This window comes from Felis catus, chromosome B2 (genome assembly GCF_018350175.1).
Source record: "Felis catus isolate Fca126 chromosome B2, F.catus_Fca126_mat1.0, whole genome shotgun sequence".
Lineage (NCBI taxonomy): Eukaryota > Metazoa > Chordata > Mammalia > Carnivora > Felidae > Felis > Felis catus.
This window is the reverse complement of record NC_058372.1, coordinates 22,230,142-22,247,412: the sequence shown is the minus strand read 5'-3', so window position 1 is coordinate 22,247,412 and position 17,271 is coordinate 22,230,142. Positions and strand designations below refer to the sequence as shown.

At 46.1% G+C, this 17,271-nt stretch overlaps 1 protein-coding gene across 3 annotated transcripts in view; it reads right to left on the bottom strand.

The window, feature by feature from the left end:
- Positions 1-3,107, bottom strand: part of F13A1 (coagulation factor XIII A chain) — a 251,473-nt gene extending 248,366 nt beyond the window's left edge. For 2 of the 3 annotated variants that reach the window (XM_019830279.2, XM_006931478.3), the window contains exons 1-2: positions 2,979-3,107; positions 886-1,033 (exon numbers count right to left, since the gene is read on the bottom strand). In XM_019830279.2, coding sequence (XP_019685838.1) covers positions 886-1,015 — 130 coding nt within the window. In that variant the 5' untranslated portion in view covers positions 1,016-1,033; positions 2,979-3,107. Of the gene's footprint in view, positions 1-885; positions 1,034-2,625; positions 2,886-2,978 lie in introns of those variants that run through there. The other variant, XM_045057168.1, reaches the window with a different exon arrangement.
- Between the last annotated feature and the right edge of the window lie 14,164 nt (positions 3,108-17,271).

Here is a 17,271-nt window from a genome sequence, read left to right as displayed (position 1 = left end):
ATTGTTCTTTTTCTTTGCTTTCAACTGCTGACCTCTTTCTGATGAGGCAAATTAGCCACACACCCCAAGGTGATGGTGGGCACCTACCCAAGCAAGTGGGTGCTCACACCCAATGAAACTTAGCACAGAGCCCCCTCAGGACCAAAAATGGGCTTGGTGCATGTGTGCTACTGACAAAAAGTGCTCCCTGCTAGATGCCATTCAGGGACATGAGTCTGAATGTCCCTGCCATGGCCCAAGGGAATGGCACCTGTGTCACCAAGCCACTGCTGGCACCTGGGTCCCATCACAGCTGACAGGGCTGAGTGGAGGTCAGCTTCTGGCTGCTACTCCCAGAGCAGGTCCCTGGGGATCAGTGGAGGCAAGAGCAGGGGAAGCAGCTTGCCTCACCTGCTCAGCAGGCTGCTCTGGAGACAAATAGAGGGTTTCCATCTCCATTACTGTCAGAGTCTGGCATCTTTCTCCAGCTCTGAAATTCACAGTGATGGAGAGAGGAGGGAGGAGGGAGAAGGAAGGAGGCACAAGCCAGACAATCAAAACAGCCACAATATTTTGGAAGTGGAAACTTCCAGCTAGAGAGTATTTTTAAAACAGAACGGTAGCCCTGGAAGAGGCACCCGCTAAGCCAGCGCCCTTGTTTTATAGAGGAAATAGCCAAGAGGTAGAAAGACAAAGTGACTTCCCTGGGATCACAAAGCTATTAAGTGGCAGAACTGGGACAAGAATCTGAGTCTTTGGTCCTTTGACCACTCCAAAGAAGGCCTGGGAGTCTTTTCTTTAATACCAGACACTGGCAGGGGCACCTCTTTTGTGGGAGCTTAGTGGAGACAAAGGGTGCTGACCCAGCCAGCACTTGCAGGGATAAGCAGGTGGCTGTGCCTGTACCTTGCAGGTTGAAGCCCCGGGGGGTCAGTCCCTGCAGCTCCACAGTGGGGAGGTCATCCTCTGCCGCATTGGAGGCGTTTCGGGGCAGGGCTCGCCTGCCTCCAAGTGCAGGTGCGGAGGTCTCCGACATTCTTAGCTTCACAAGCTCCTTGGGAGGAGGGATGGGGGGGGAGGGGAAGGGAGACACAGAAAAGGAATGTGAGGTGAATTACATTGGAGACAAGGATTCAAAAATAGAGAAACAGACATATCTGTGTGAGATAGCACTGGAGCAACACATTTTGAGTTTCGCATAAATAAAACTTGCGAAGTGGCAGTAAGGATTAGTCTAATGATGGAGTATAGCTCCCCAAGGATCTTGGGGAGATTTCTTGTTTGTCAAAACATATGGAAAGCAGAAGAAAAGGGCGTTATTTGAAGAAATGAAAAATGTAAACGATTTTAGAAAGCAGGTTTTTTTTTTTTTAATCCCTTCATTACCTCTAAAGGCTGTATCTTTGTGAGAAATGTTTACTGTCATATGCCTGTATATATGTCCATTTCATACAGGCTTAGGAAGCCTAAGTTACTTTTAAGAACAACCTCATCCAGCCGTGTTTAGATAAGCAGCATCTTCTAAAGCATTCATGTTTGCAGTGTAATTCAACCTATGTTTAATGAGGGCCTACTATGTGCCAGGCTGTGATGTACACCGGAGAACGAAACAGAGGATTGTTGACCTAGAGTCTAGTGAGGGTTAGGGTGGAGCCCACACTTTCCAGAAGTAAACACAAAGGGGTATAAGAAGGTGGCCATTACTTTGGAGCCAGGACCACACAGAGGAGAAGGCAGATGGAGTCTGTGTGTGTGGGGGGGGGGGGGGGGAGGGGGGACATTGGCAATTTTAAATAAGGCTATAAATAGCCTTTCTCTAAATGTACTTGGTCAGTGGTGCTAACAGTGCCTTAGCTCCAAGCCTACTTCCCTTTCCTCCGGAGTTTGTGCAGGCAAGAAGCCAGCTCAAATACCACACACCTCACTGTCACTCCCCAGTCTGTACTTGTTGACCGACTGACCAAGTAAAGGGAGCCCTTGTTTCTGACCCAAATGAAGCTTTCACCTTGATCACCTGGATCACCCAGTCATGACTCTTGGCTATTTGGCTTTTTTTTTTTTTCAAAACCAAGCACACCCTCCAAAGATGAAGAGCCTCCACTATAGAGGCAAACCAGAGTAGACTGTTCTAGAAGCAAAGGCAACACAGCTGGAGACAAGATAATCACTTACTAGGGTATTTGGTCTGGGACGGAGATAGCAATGTTTCCAAGTATAAAGTCTGAATAGGTTTCCATAAATACTTACAGACATATTTACACAAAGTCTCCAGTGAACTCAGGGGACAAGGAGAAAAGGTTAATGATGGAGGGAACGCAGGGGAAAAAGCAGTCCTCTGCAGGGGAATAACAAGGGTGGGCTTAGGATCACTAGGGGAGAGAGGGTTTGGGGGTAGTACAGAGCAGAGCCCAGCAGGGCACTGGCCTGTTGGGAGAGAGAACCCAGAAAGCAGAGAGCTGGGGATCCCCAGGTGCTTGGCCAGTAAGAGGATCTTGTGCAGGCCTGGCTGGGTGGGCAGAAGCACTCCCTTCTCCCAGGTGAGTGGGGGGGTAGGGGGCTAGGCAGGGGCTCAAGTTCAGCTCTCGAATTGGGAAGGGAACAGAGGATGCACAGGGACAGAAAGCCGAGCCAAGTAGGTGTTCTTACCTAGCTCTATCTCTCTATCTCTCTCAATCCTTCTGTCTCACCCCTCCAGAGTCCTCCCTTGGGGGAGCACTCCCAAGTCCCTCATTCCCAGCTAGTGGCCTTCTTGCAAGCAGTGCCTTCAGGGCTACGTGGAAGAGAACCTGAGGAGCCCCCTCTGATGGATGTGGCGCGGCGCTGGGTAGGCGCGGAGATAGGGACTAGGAACAGAACTGGACAAGGAGGCTGCCCCTCCCCCGCCCCCTACACCCGGAGCAGCCCCCTGAGGGATTTCCGGAAACCCCAGGCAGGGGGCAGACCGAGCGGGGGGGCCCCTTGGCTCCTGGTTGCAGGCTCGCAGCTGCCGGGCTGCTTACCTGCGGTCCCCTCCCGAGGTGCCCTAGCCTCAGGCTGGCGCTGTGCTGCTCAGGGACACTTCCTCAAAAGGACGCAGTTAAAAGGACAAGAAAGTTGGCTCTTAAATAACATCCTAACAGCCCCCACCCTCTTCCCCCGTCCCACAGGGTTTTCTCCTCCCCCTTCTTGACAGCTGGAGCAAACCAAGCAGCTTCTAGGACTTCCTATTTACTTCTGCCACCCTGCTGTGTTATTCCGGAGTGAGCCCCTCCTCCCACCCACAACCCCCCTGACTCCCAAGTGTCCAGCCCTGCTTCTCCTGGCCATCCCCACCTTCGGTTCTGCAGCCCCTCTCCAGTGCCAAGCAGACCCTGCCTCTGCCCTTTGGTCAGAGAGGCTGGAAATGTCTTTCTGCACAGGGCAATGTCCCTGCCCTCCGGAATTCTGAGGGCCACTGGTGCGGCTCGGATGAAGAGTGCCTCTGCCCTCTTGCAGACAGGTCACAGACAGCTGTGACCATGCATGAAGCATCCCCTTCTTGTGTAAATAAGGCTGAGGGGCCTGGTCTACGTGCTGGAAACATCCATGGGAACTTCAGCTACCACCTTACTGCAAGACTTCCCACAGGAGGGGACGAGTAAATAACTTAGAGTGTCAAAAAAATTAGAAAATAACATCTTTTTTTGCCCCTGAAAACCATTCTGGTTTATCTTCAAATAACAGGAGAAATAGAAAATTTTTCTTCTATGTATATATTTTTTTCTGAGTCTTTGTATCTCTAAATAGTCCTATTTTCAAACAACCTATTTTTAACCTTCTTTACTGTCTTCAAATTTCTGACCTTGCCCCTTGATCTAATTTCATAGAGAGCACAGTAAAAAAACGCCATTGGTTAGGGATTCTCTACATTTTCTGCTACTGATCTATGAACTTGCCTGCAAACTTACCCACCTTTTCCCTTTCTTCCTCTCATTCAAGTGGGGAAGGTTCCCACCTACCCCCTTGTTCATGGCAAAGTGCCCTGGGCCTTGCTGTTTTGCCTGTGGTCCATGCCACCTTCTTCTCCAGGGCCTTGCTGTGTATCTGTTCTCTCTCCTCTGTCTTCAAGCTCTCACCGTCCTGCAGCTGCTTCCCAATAGCATTTACACAACTTCAAGGCAAGTCTCTTCAATACTTTTTACAACTCTCCCTCAGCCCAGCGCCCCCCCCCCCCCCCCCCCCCCCCCGCCACCAGCTATTGTTCCTCTCTCTCGTCACCATTGCAAGCTTCCGGCATCTGCCCCCATCATTCTGCTGAAACCAGCCCAAGCTCACCAATGGCCCACACCAAATCCAAAGGACAGGATTTGGTTATTTACTTGACCTTTGGAGACATTGAACTTGCCCGCTCTTGCCTGAAAGGTCTTCCCCTCCCCACTCCCACCTCTGAGACACTCTGGGGGGGGGGGGTTCCTCCAGTGCTGCACACACCCCCTTGGATAACTCTATGTCCCCCTTGCCCTCATTTCCCATGTGTCTCAGGACACATCTGTGTCCTGACATGTCCCAAATCTACGTCTTTAGCCATGATCTTTTCTATAACCTCAGACTCCCCAGTTTAACTGCTTCCCAGCCATCTTCACTTGTCATGTCCCAGGGATAACTCATACTCATCATATCTAAAATGACATATATAATTTCCCCCTGGAAACTTGGTCCATGTCAGAAGTTCCCCGTCCCAGTATGCCACCACCCTGCCTTCCTTTGCCAAGCCAGACTTGTGGTGTTGTTCTTGACACTTCCTTCCCCCCACCCCATCCCTAAATCCAATCCCTCAACAAATACTCTCTATTCTTCCTCTTAAATGTCTGTTGAATCTACCCATTCTCTCCCACTCCCACTGTGGAGGCTCAGACCTCCACATCATCCTCTCTTGTCAAAATCACAAGAGCCACCTACTGCTTCTGATCCTGACTCCTCTAATCCATTCTCCACACTGCAGTGAGAAGCAGCTCAGTGGGGCTCAAATCTGAGATCAAATTCTTTGAATAAATTCTAAACCTCAGTTGACTGGCCTCTGTCATGTTGACCCTGCTTTTCTCTCCATTCCTATCTCTTTACTCTCTCTTGCATGCTGCCGGGGACCCCCCCCCACCTCCACCTGAACCCTGCCCCCCACCCCCTATGCTATGCTCCAGCCCAGTGACTTTCACACTTGTACCACTGCTAGACTACATGAGGGTAGAGACCCCAACTGGAGTTCCCAGGGAGAGTCTGCTGACCATTCAATTACTCAAAAGTCCATCCTGGGGCACCTGGGTGGTTCAGTTGGTTGGGTGTCCGACTTCGGCTCAGGTCAGGATCTCATGGTTTGTGGCTTCGAGTCCCATGTCGGGCTCTGTGTTGACAGCTCAGAACCTGGAGCCTGCTTCAGATTCTGTCTCTGTCTCTCTCTGCCCCTCCCTTGCTCACACTGTCTCTCTGTCTCTCTCTCTCAAACATAAATAAACATTAAAAAATGTCCATCCTTTCCATATTCTTTGCTGAGTGCTAGAGAAGGACCATCCTACTCTGATTAGTTGTCCTGGCAAAAATCAAGCCTGGTGTTCCGGATTCCTAGAGATATCCTTGCCTGTGTGGGTCTGGGGAAGAGCCCTCCAGATTCAGCTGCACAGCTGCCAGGTCCTGTGATTCCTAGCTGTGCTGTGCATTCAGAACAGGCTTGTCAGCCTCACAACCACCACTTCAGTGCCACTTTTGGCCCGAGACTCACTAAGTATTGTGTGCACATGCAAACATATTGGTTAGCTTCCTAACTTCTCCAAATCACCAACCCAGAAGCATTAAAAACACAATGGCTGGGCGCTTAGGTGGTTTAGTAGGTTAAGTGTCTGACTCTTGGTTTTGGCTCAGGTCATGATCTCACAGTTTCCTGAGTTCCAGCCCCACATTAGGCTCTGCTCTCATGTGGAGCCTGCTTAGGATTCTCTCTCTCCTTCTCTCTCTGCCCCTCCCCTGCTCAGGCTCTCTCTGTTTCTCTTAAAAATAAATAAACTTAAAACAATTTTAGGGGAGGCTGGGTGGCTCAGTTGGTTAAGCCTCCAAAGTCGGCTCAGGTCATGCTGTTCATGAATTTGAGCCCCGCGTCGGGCTCTCTGCTGACAGGTCGAAGCCTGGAGCCTGCTTCCAATTCTATGTGTCCTTCTCTCTCTGTCCCTGCCCCACTCGTGCTGTGTCTCTCATTCCTTCGAAAATAAATAAACATAAAAAATTTTTTTTCAATTAAAGAAAATGCAATAGCTTTCCTTGTACCTAAAAGATAGTGTCCATAAGAGAATGTCTGAGGGCACCAATTCCTAGCACATGGTTAAAGCCCAGCCATGTTACAGAGACTTTCCTCACAGTTCTGAGGCTTAGAAGTCAGAAGGAAGTTTCCTGGCCATACAATGAACCTTGAGCCATGCCAGAAAATGTGACTGCTATAGAAGCAGCAGGATGAATAGACTCTGAACTCTGTGGTGTCTTTGGTCTCTGAATGTTTCTTGCTTGGCATGGAGGTGACACACACATGTATGTAAGGAATGTTTCCAGCTGGTAAAACAAGAACCAGGTTGGATATTTTTAAAAGGGGGAATTTAGCACAAGGGATTGGTTACACAGGTGATGGAAGAGATTGGAAGCCAAAAAGGGGAAAGCAAGTCAACTCAGCAATTAGCAACAGCAGGGAAGAGTGGTGTCATCACAGCACAAGGGCTGAGGTTATGTGGCCGGGACTGGAACAGCTTGAGATTTGGTCATCACCAGAAACACTGCCTGTCTGAGGTCAGGAGAGAGAGAGAAGAATGACCCTTGCTCATCTCTTCCTTCTCTTTTCACTCTCCCTCCATTGTCTTGCATTTGTCCAATTTAGTGAAAATCAGTTGACAAAGGAGTCAGGGCAACACAGTCCACAAAACTGGCACTACCACACCTGTGTCGAGAAGGGGTTCCCAAGACCAGCCCCAGGTTGAATGATTCACCAGGCTGTCATCCTCACAGCTGTGATTTATCGCAGCAAAAAGATAAAAATCAAAATCCACAAAGGAAAAGCTTCATGGAGTAAAGTCCAAAGAAAGCCAGGAGCAAACCTCCAAGAGTCCCCTCCCAGTGGAGTCAGACACATGCAAAGTCCCCAGCTGTGAATGTGACAATGCCTGTGAAATGTTGTCCACCAGTAAGGCTCATGAGGGACCCAGTGTCCAGGGTTTTTATTGGAGGCTGGTCACACAGGCACTGTGCTGAGCACGTACCAGACTCCAGCCTTGCAGAAGGAATGCAGGTGCTCAGCATAAACCATATGTACAAAGTGGACACAGCAGAGCCATGCTCATCACTTAGGGAACAGTGGGACTCCTGAAGTCCAAGTTCCCAGACGCCAGCCAAGGGCCAGCCATGCAAAGAAGTCTTTCTGAGGAGGGCAGTCTCAGGTCCATTGGGTTGACTCCTTTCTCTGTACCCTCCCTGCTTCTCACCCCACTGTCATCCCAGACAGAGGGGAGCAGGGACAAAGTGAAGAGTGGGTCTCAGGGCAAAAAGTTCCAGTGAGGCCAGTGTCTCACTCTCTCTTGCAGATGTTGCTCTTGGGGCCATAGCAGTGGCCTGGAGCAAGAGGAAACTCCAAGGAGAAGGTCCCAGACTGGGGTGATACAGGTCTGCCCCCCAATTTCCCTGACCTCACTGGCTCAGGATGGGACCTGAGGACATGTGCATTCTCTCAGAGTGCATGGCCCCAGACACATATTCTCACTTCTCTACAGCTGGAGGGGCCATGATCCCAGGGTACTGTTGATTGAAACAGAAACCCCTCATTGCCTACTCAAGGGGCAGAGCAAAGATGCCTAAACCCATCACTTAGGGATCCTGGCCCCTGCCAGAAATATGTAGGAGCGTTGGGAGCTGTAGGTAAACAGAAGATGCCTGGGAGGAAGGATTCCAAGTTCTCTGACTCTTTCTGAGTTTTCATTTCTATGGTATGGACACTCCCCTCTTCAGATAAACTACCACTTCTCTCCTTCTTGGCAATACCCAAAAGCAGACTGTATTTGCTCAGGAGATGACTTTTCCAGCAAACTCTATTTGATTTACATGCACAACATCACGTCTCAAACAAACAAAAACCTCAGTCACGTCTGGACCCAGTGGGTTTTTCCAGTTGAAACAGGACCTGGAGTTTGTTGGTTATAGATGTAGTAGCACAGGGAGTGGATATAAATAACAACTGTCCTCCTACAAAGATGCCATACCCTCCAACAGAAGTTGATCCAAGTCTCTCTCTTGGGGAAGACTTTCTCCTCCAGTGACCTTGAGCCTTAGGAATTGGGGGGGAACTTTCCACTCCAGAGGATGTGGGGTTGGGGAGAGGATGGGAGGGAGGCTGGGTGGAAAGTGTATAATCACGTTCCAGTCACCGGAGTGAGCAGTTGGTAGAGAGTGGCCTTCTGCATCCATTCATGTCTTGTAGAAGCCTCAGGGGAGTTTCACGAAGTCTGACAATGACATTTAAAACATCAACAAGGAATTTATAAAGCACCTCTGCAATAGGGCTTGGATCCTGAGAGAGGATCGTTCCTCAAATGGCTCTCTTCCCTCCTCTTTTAGGAGAGACGTAAATCCACACCAGTGACAGTTCCAGATGGCAGATCCTTCTTGTTGCTCAGGCTTCCCTAGGCATGACCCCCCCACCCCTTGCCAGTGTTCTGCCATCTTCCTTAATCTACTTTCCCTGGAGCAGCACATTGCTGGGCTCAATCTCCTCATGGCAGGGTCCTCCAGGAAAACAAATGGAGGAAAGCAAGATTTGACTAATGCACTCATGAGCTCCCAGTGAACATCTCTGTCTTTATTATTATTGTTATTTTTCTTTTTGGGAAAACACGAATAACATAAAATTTACCACCACACCCATTTTTAAGTGTACTGTTCAACAATGTTAAGTATACTCAGTGCTGTGCAACCAACCTTCAGAGTTTCTTCATCTTGCAACAGTGACACTCTGTACCCATTAAATAATTGTAGGTGTGTGTGTGTGTGTGAGTGTGTGTGTAAGGGTATTTGTGAGTGTGTGCCTGTCTGTGTAAGTGGGTATGTGTCTGAGTGTGTATGTAAGGGTGTTTGTGAGTGTGTGCACAGGGACAAGAGAGGACAGAAGAATTGCCTAGGGGCTGTCTCAGCTATGTGGACTCTTGGAGATGGGTTTAGCTTCAGTCAACACTCTCCCCTGGCTTCACAACACCTCCTGAGTTCTGGTTGGACTCAAGGAGACTCCAAGAGCTTTTTAAACTTTAAAAGACTTCATAAAATATGACAGAAGTTACCTAGAACTGGATCTCTTACAGATGAAGGCATTCAAAGTTGAAGGGAGATCTTGTAAAACGTTGATTAATTAAAGGCATCCAGACTGGGGAGAGGGGCCCTTACAAGGCTATCACCGGTCTTACCAATATGTCACACAGACACATGACAAGGCCTGCTTGGTTTTGCTGATTCCACTCCTTACTCTGTTGGTGCCAGACCCTACCGACCACAGAAGCAAAGCAAGAGACCCCACATCCTCCTATCCCACCCACCTCATTTTTCAGGAGGAAAAGCATTCAGTGATAACAAAGAATTATGAAAAAAATAGCAGTTAAAATGGAAACATAGTAATGCATATAAACCAACTGACCAGCAGAAGTGAAACCCAACTGTAATTCCACAAATTTGTTACAAATGCATTGATTGAAAGAGCAGTAGCAACTGAAAGCCACAAACAACCTCTGGATAATGGGAAGGCACTACAAATAATGCCTGCTCCATTAAAATGGCCAGAATGTGTGCATGTTCGTGTGCTGAAGTTCAGCAGGAACCTTGCAAGTGTCCCCAAGTGTAATATGACAGCTGGAGTTAGAATCTAGGCTTTCTCCCCTGCTCCCTGTGTGACCTTGGGCAAATTACTTCCTTACCTGTAGAGTTCCCTCACCTGTAGAGTGTGATCAGAATAGTGTCTACCTCGCAGGTTATGAAGGTCAAAGAGGAGGATGCACATGAAACACTGCACTATCGGCAGGAAGCCAACACAACGTTACCAAAGATGGCAGGTGTGAGCTGAACAACCCTGTCCCAACCACGATGAATATTTTAACTTTTTATAATAATTGACACCATCTGTACCTTCTCATTATCAGGGAAGTGAATGTTTAACTTGCTAATAATTTCAGATATTTGAAAGGAGGTCCTATCATAACAATTTTCAGTCCAGAAGTTCTTTGGGAGTTTCAGGAGATTGGTAATTGGCAGGTTGCAACTGCATATGTAAGGATACATGTGGGTCTACTTCTAACTGAAGAGAATGAAAAACCTTCCAACACAAGGAAGCCATCAGGGGAGTGGGTCAGAGAAGGATTTAGGATAGAGCACGCCAAGCGAATGGACGAGTTTTTGTGAGGTCCTCAACTTTCTTTGGAAGCTGGCTTCCAAGTTGGTCAAAGGTCAGACCTGTCTGGGCATCGCATCAAACTCTTCTAACAAGACCCGTGGTTGCCAGCCAGCAGGGGTGCCCCAGTCTATGGCAGGCACTATGCCCACGGCCCTTTTGTTCCCTGTTGTAGTCACACAACACTGCCTTCTTGCTGATGAGGTAAAGCACTGGACCTAGGCAAGCAAGACTCTTCTGAAGGGGAGCAAAAGCAGAGACAAACACTGAAAGTTGGAAACCGGAAGAGGACCTTCAAGTGAGGGCAGGCCGGAAATGGAGAGAACGTGATGTTCTGCAGGTTCTTCCTAGCAGCAGAGCTTCTGGATAAGGATCTATGAATTTCCAAAGCAAGCCAAAGGCCATTGCATAATCATGTGTGGGTGCAAAAAAGAGGACAAGTTCTCTTTCCTTTGGTGCTCACTCAGCAATTTCTTTTTTTTTTTTTTTTAGTTTATTTATTTATTTTGGGGGGGGGGAGGGGCAGAGAGAGATGAAGAGAGAAAATCCCAAGCAGGCACTGCATTGACAATAAGGACCATCACTCAGCAATTTCTGAGTGAGGCTTGCAGTGAGGTGCAGAGTCTTTCCTGTGAACGTGTTTCTTGTTAGTGCATTTCTGCAATCGCAACGGTAGGGAGAAGTTGTTAAGGTGGCATCTGAAATATTAGCTGCACCATATGGACATATATCATGATCCACTGAAAATATTTCCCACAGCTTATTTTTAACTTAAATAAAAACAGTTTATATATATACACACTCATGCAGTTCAGCCACCATGTGGAGGGATCATATGGAAAGGCCACGTGGACAGAAAGAGGAGCCCGGCTGTCCCAGTGTCCCGACTGAGTCCAACCTTCACCTGTCTTTGACAATTTACCACTGGCGTGAGTCAGCCATCTTGAAAATGCATCCTCTGGCCCCAAGCAAGACATTCCAGCTGATGCCACGTGGAGCAAACAACCTACTCTGCTGAGCCCCTCCCAAATCATAAACTTTTGAGCAATTAAATAAAATGACTGTTATTTTAAGCCATTAAGCTTTGGGATAGTTGTTATATAGCAATAGATAACTGAGACACATTAGTCACAAATATTTACCTGATACCTACCATTGGTAGAATGCACAATGAATAAGAAATGTCCCCTTTATGGCATACAGTCCAGAGTGGGAAAGTATATTAAAAGCTAGTCTTTTGGACTTTAGTCAACAAGTCTGTTTCAATGATTTCATAGACTTACAAATTTCATAGACTTTTCCTTTTTCACTCCCATGACAAGTATCTGTCATGTGGACTTAATCTACCATATAATATATATTCAAATACGTGTTGATTAGTTAATGAATTAAAGTCAGTAGACGATCTGATCGATGAAAGCAATATGGGTTGCTGACAAAAAATGGGAAGTGAGGGCTTTTAGTAAATTATGTATGAAAAGCCTTAAACAGTCAGCCCCTCATTTAAACCTGGGTGCCCAAATCTGAGAGCCACATAAAAGAAAGCATCAAATAACTACAAGCGTAAATAATAATTTGTGTTTCCTAAAATGCTTTACTCAAACATAGGAGTCCTTATTTAAGTGCTATGTGCCCAATCCCTTCCCCTCCAGATAATAACCAACTACCCATTTACATTCTAATTCATGATGTTTCTCTTTCCCCCACACTTTTTTGGCCACTTATCCCATGGCTTTCATGTCCATCAAATCAAACTTGTTTTAATCATGGAGCAAGTACAAAGGGAAGCACAGGGGGCTCCTGAGAACCTGTAATGCACACCTGGGTGACAACTGCCCATCCCGAATCTGAGAACAGGGGGGGGTTCTCAGATAGGTTCCGAGTTTGGAAATGTTGGCAGAGCCACTTGGTATACATGAATGGTGGTAAATCTACCCAATACCTTGAGCCACTTCTGCCAACTTCTCCCCTCCCTGCTTGCATCACTATCAACTGCATAAACTTGGAAACTTCAGGCAAGATCTCATTTTGAGAGGGGCTAGTGCTACAGGAAAAGAAAAATAAAGTATGTCACAGATGAACACAATCTAGCTAATTAAATCAACTTGAGACTAACATGGTCCGATGTTTTTCAAGTCTTTTGTCCTATGAGAATACTAATTTATATAGCTTTCCATAGTACTAAGTTCTTTATATACAGACACACACACACATAATTTATTACTGCACATTTTAATATATGTATATATAATACACACACATATATATAATTTATTAGTGCACATTTTAAATTTTCATATGAATATTATCTTTTTATTATGTAGGAGTTCTATGATATATTTACATGTATTTGCATACATATAAAACATATGTTTATATATACATAAAGCATATACTGTGTGTGTATATATATATTTACATATATGTATAATAGATATCATAGGGTTGAACATCTTACAGAAAGATATAGAAATTAGAAATTATTTTGATTTTTAACATTTGCCTTCAGAATGTTTTAAACCAAAAAGGCAAAAGGGGGGTGCCTGGGTGGCTCAGTTGGTTAAGCATCTGACTCCTGATTTCGGCTCAGGTCATAAACTCACAGTTCATGGGATGGAGCCCCAAGTGAGGCTGTGCCCTGACTGCTTGGTTTTCTCTCCCTCTCTCCCTGCCCAACCCTGCTCACAGGCACGAGTGTGTGCTCTCTCTCTCTCTCTGTCTGTCAAAAATAAAATGAACTTTAAAAAATAAAATAAAAAGGCAATAGATACTAAAAAGTACTTATCACTCTTTAAGTTGGGATTGATTATGAAAAACACAGTTATAATTTATTGCTCAATATTAATACCTTCTAGTTGTAATAACTTATATCATACAAAGCACTTCTATGACTGCTATTTAAGCCTCAAAACAGTCCTCTGCGGTATCTCTGAATACAAACAAGGAAACTGAGGCTTGAAGTGGCAAAGGGACTTGTTTGTAATCACATAGCTGGTAAGTTATACATCTGGGACTTGAACTAAAGTTTTGAGTTTTTTTTTTTAAATAAAATTCATTGTCTCAGCTAAAATACACTTTTGTCAAGACATCATCACTTTCTTACTCAAAATTCCTCTTCAAACCTACATGTTCCAAGATTCCTGTAGGTTTGGACTCATGCTACTCTCAGAAGACAATTGATTGCTTCTATCCAAATCCTCTGAGTGGTGATGTCAGCAAGTAGGCACTTGCTCAGGGCTTTTTAAGTAGAGTAAGTAGGAGACAATAAAATGAGGTGGCTAGCCTGTACCTAGTGGACCCCATCTCCGTGGGTGGAGTGCCCTTGGACAGAGCATGGACTGGCTTGGGTCCCCTCAACCCTGACCGCAAAGCCCAGCATTCCTTGACTGAAACCCTGTGGCTCTTGAGTAACCTATCCTGCAGGAATGCGGGAGCAGGATGCTCACCTGAAGGAAGGACTCCACTAGGAAGACCGGTGAAGACCGAACCAAATCAAGTCTGTGTCAAGGTGGACCCCAGCACTGACCTTTAACCAACCTTATCCTTCATTATACTAAAAACCACACCCAGGGGTGGAGATTAACATGAGACATGAGATGCAGAGAAGCATGACCTGTAAGTGCACAGGCACCAGGAAATCTCCACCTGGACATGCTCAAATGTCACTTCTTTCCTGTCCCTTTAAAACCCCTCCCAGCCTTTGTTCTGAGAACCAGCCCAAAGGACTCTTTCTTCTGTGCTATCTCCCTTGTGCTTGAGCAAAAGCCCTAGTGAAGCCTTGCCTGGAACTCCCATTTGGCCTCTAGTCAATTTCTATTGCTTAGAGAGCCCAAGAACCCAAGCTAGTCACACCTCTACACAATCCTTGTCAGTCAAGAGACTGCAATAAAGTATAGTTCTTATTGGACATCTGTATGGGCCAGGGATTCTGCTGGTGGCTGTAGGGAATTCAGCAGCAAGCATGAGAGATTGGCCTTTCCCTCAGGGCTTACTAGTCAACCCCTATGCTCATCAATGAAGGAAAAGAGCAATATTTATCATCCATCCTGGACACTTCAACCCTGATATTCCCACCCTTGAGAGCTCTTTCACATGGCTCAGTCTTATGGCGTTTTGTTCATTGGATTGTGTACCACCTTGGTTTCCCAGAGCAGGTTAGAACCACCAAGTACTTCAGCCATTACCATCCTCGCTCCAGCCTTCACTTCTTCTCTAATATAAAAATGCCTTTCACCACAGGCAGGAAATATGACAGAAGAACTTTCCAGTCTAACAAATGATAACGGAAAATGCTTTTGTTTCTGGGACTTGGCGATCAAAGTGCATTGCACGTGTTCGTCAGCTGTAGTTCAGATGGTTTCTATTTTACTCTGCATTAATTTTTTATGAAATCTCTCTAGGACCCAGGAGACCAGTAATTGGCTTTTAGTTCTTTATTCTGCGTGTCGTGTCTAATTGCTGAGATGGTTCCATGATAAGGCTCACATTTTAAGGTGGCTTTAATGTATTTACCAGCCTTCCCATCTGCAGGCAAGCTCACATCTCTGTGTGGAATGTTAATCACGTTTTTCCTTTGGCGGAGAGAAGGAGGAATTATTGGGCTATTTATAGATTTTCTTTTTATTATCATTTTTCACATCAGTGGCATAGCATACAGAGCATTGCCAACAACAAACCTCAGACTCTATTTTCTAATTTCAGTTTGATTTTTAAGAAGAGTATGAAATCTGTGCAGTAAAAGCAAGGCCTATTTCAAAGGAAGCCTGCTCTTTGGTAGAAAACACACTCATGTGGTTAGTGATGTATGATGTGAGGCCAGTTGGGCCCGAGGGGGCGTCTTCACTCCCCTTAAGAGCAGGAGCCTGATTTTGTATTAAATTGTCTCTGGATCCTTTAGTGCAGCCAGCTAGTGGCTCTCACAGCCCGTCCCTGGACCTTCTTTGTGGCCCCCATTAGCAAAGGACCTCAGGGCCCTTTTAGAAAACACAGTCCTATAAAAATGAGAAGAGAGGCCTGGAGAGTTGCTGGTTACCAAGGGTCTACATGCAAGGCCAGAACTCCAATATCTTTCTCTAACTTCAGATGTTCTCTTTCTACCAAACTGCAAATGCTTTTCAGAAAATAAGAAGATGGGGTGCCTGAGTGGGTCAAACAGTTAAGTGTTCGACTTTGGCTCAGGTCATGATCTCGTGGTTCATGGGTTCAAGCCCCACGTTGGGCTCTGGACTGACAGCTCAGAGCCTGGAGCCTGCTTCGGATTCTGTGTCTCCCTCTCTCTCTGCCCCTTCCCTGCTCACGTTCTGTTTCTCTCTCTCTCTCTCTCTCTGAAAAATAAAATAAGCATTTAAAAAAATAAGAAGAAAAAAAGTGGTCATCTGGCCCTACTTCCCTAAAGGGAAGTTACCAGAGATATACAGGATCTGCCTACTGCAGCTGATTTTCTTCCAACAGTGATTGTAGCTACACACCCTGGTGGAATGCATGCAAGACTCCCCTGAAACTTAATCCCTTATCCTTGACTTCCCCAATCGTTTTCAACTTTTTACAAAGCCTAGATTTTGCATTAACATTTCATTTTTGGCAGTTTTGCCCTGATGGCACTTTTCCCGGTTTCCTGACTGCCCCCCATGGCGAGGGTATCTTGGATTTGTGTTGGAGATATCCCCTGTCTTGTGTGCTAGCAGCTCGAAGCTACCTAGACTTCATTCACTGGAGTGTCTGGCTTTTGATCCGGGCCCTGGTTAGAAACCGCACTCTCCATGGTCATTAGCCTCCTTTCTTCTGCAAATCTTCCCATCTACTAGACAGCTTCTGTACCACTGTTAAGGCTGAATTTGCTAGTATTTAACTCACTCATCACAGACCATAAAAACCTGCTCCTTGAAGTCTCTCAAGTGTGTGAAAGCTGAATGTGTGGGGAGGAGCTGCCTTTTAATGTCTGTTTTACCCTGTGTTCTCAGGGCAAAGAAGTATTGTTCAGCTGCATTTGTTCAGTCCTTGAAGGCAGAAGGCAGTGCTTCCATTAGAAGCTTTGGTTCATTCAAAGGGAAGCAATCAATTCAATTCTGCAAGCATTCATTGAACACTTCCTATGACCTAAGAACAGTGCCATAGGGCACTGTAGGGCAGTGCTTCTCAAATGCTGGTGTGCGCAAGGAGAATCACCTGGAGAGCTTCTGATGGCATGGGTCTCCCATTCATTCTGGGGTAGGCTCCCATTCATTTGCATTTCTAAAAAGTGCCAAGGGATGCTGATGTGGTCTGTGGACTCTCCTTTGAATAGCATTGCTGTGATAGACTCCTCAATGAATTTGCAGGGTTTTGTGGGAAGACATTCAAACATATTCACATTAGATAATAAGACAACCCATAATGCAGAATCAAATTATCCAAGTTCTCAAATGCACATTAGAGAGAGACAATGCCAAGTGCCTTCAGAAGGTGATGAGAACAATGTAGACCAAAGGCATCAGACTGGTCAGTTGCCAGTAGCCTGAGGAAGGAGTTTGGAGGTGGCAGTTTTGAAGAAAGGGCATAACATGGATAGGTGGAGAAGAGGGGAAGGCTGTCTGGGACAGGAAAGTAAAGATGATATTTAATGATAATAAAAGTGATTATTTAATGGGGAGCTTGCACGGAGAGTTGATGAGATTAGTTTTTCAAGGTACGCAGTGTTGAAAAGACCACAAATCCCAAAAGGCATCATTTAGGTTAAGGGCCCAAGTCTGTAAACCAAGACTTAATACGTAACCCAACTGCAGTTTCAACATACTCCCCCAACCCAAATTAGAACCTTTAACCAGTAAATATGGGAATTTTCTGGTCAGCATAGGAAATTTACTGATAGACCTTTTCCTTCCCCTTAGGAGGGTGGCTTTGCCTAC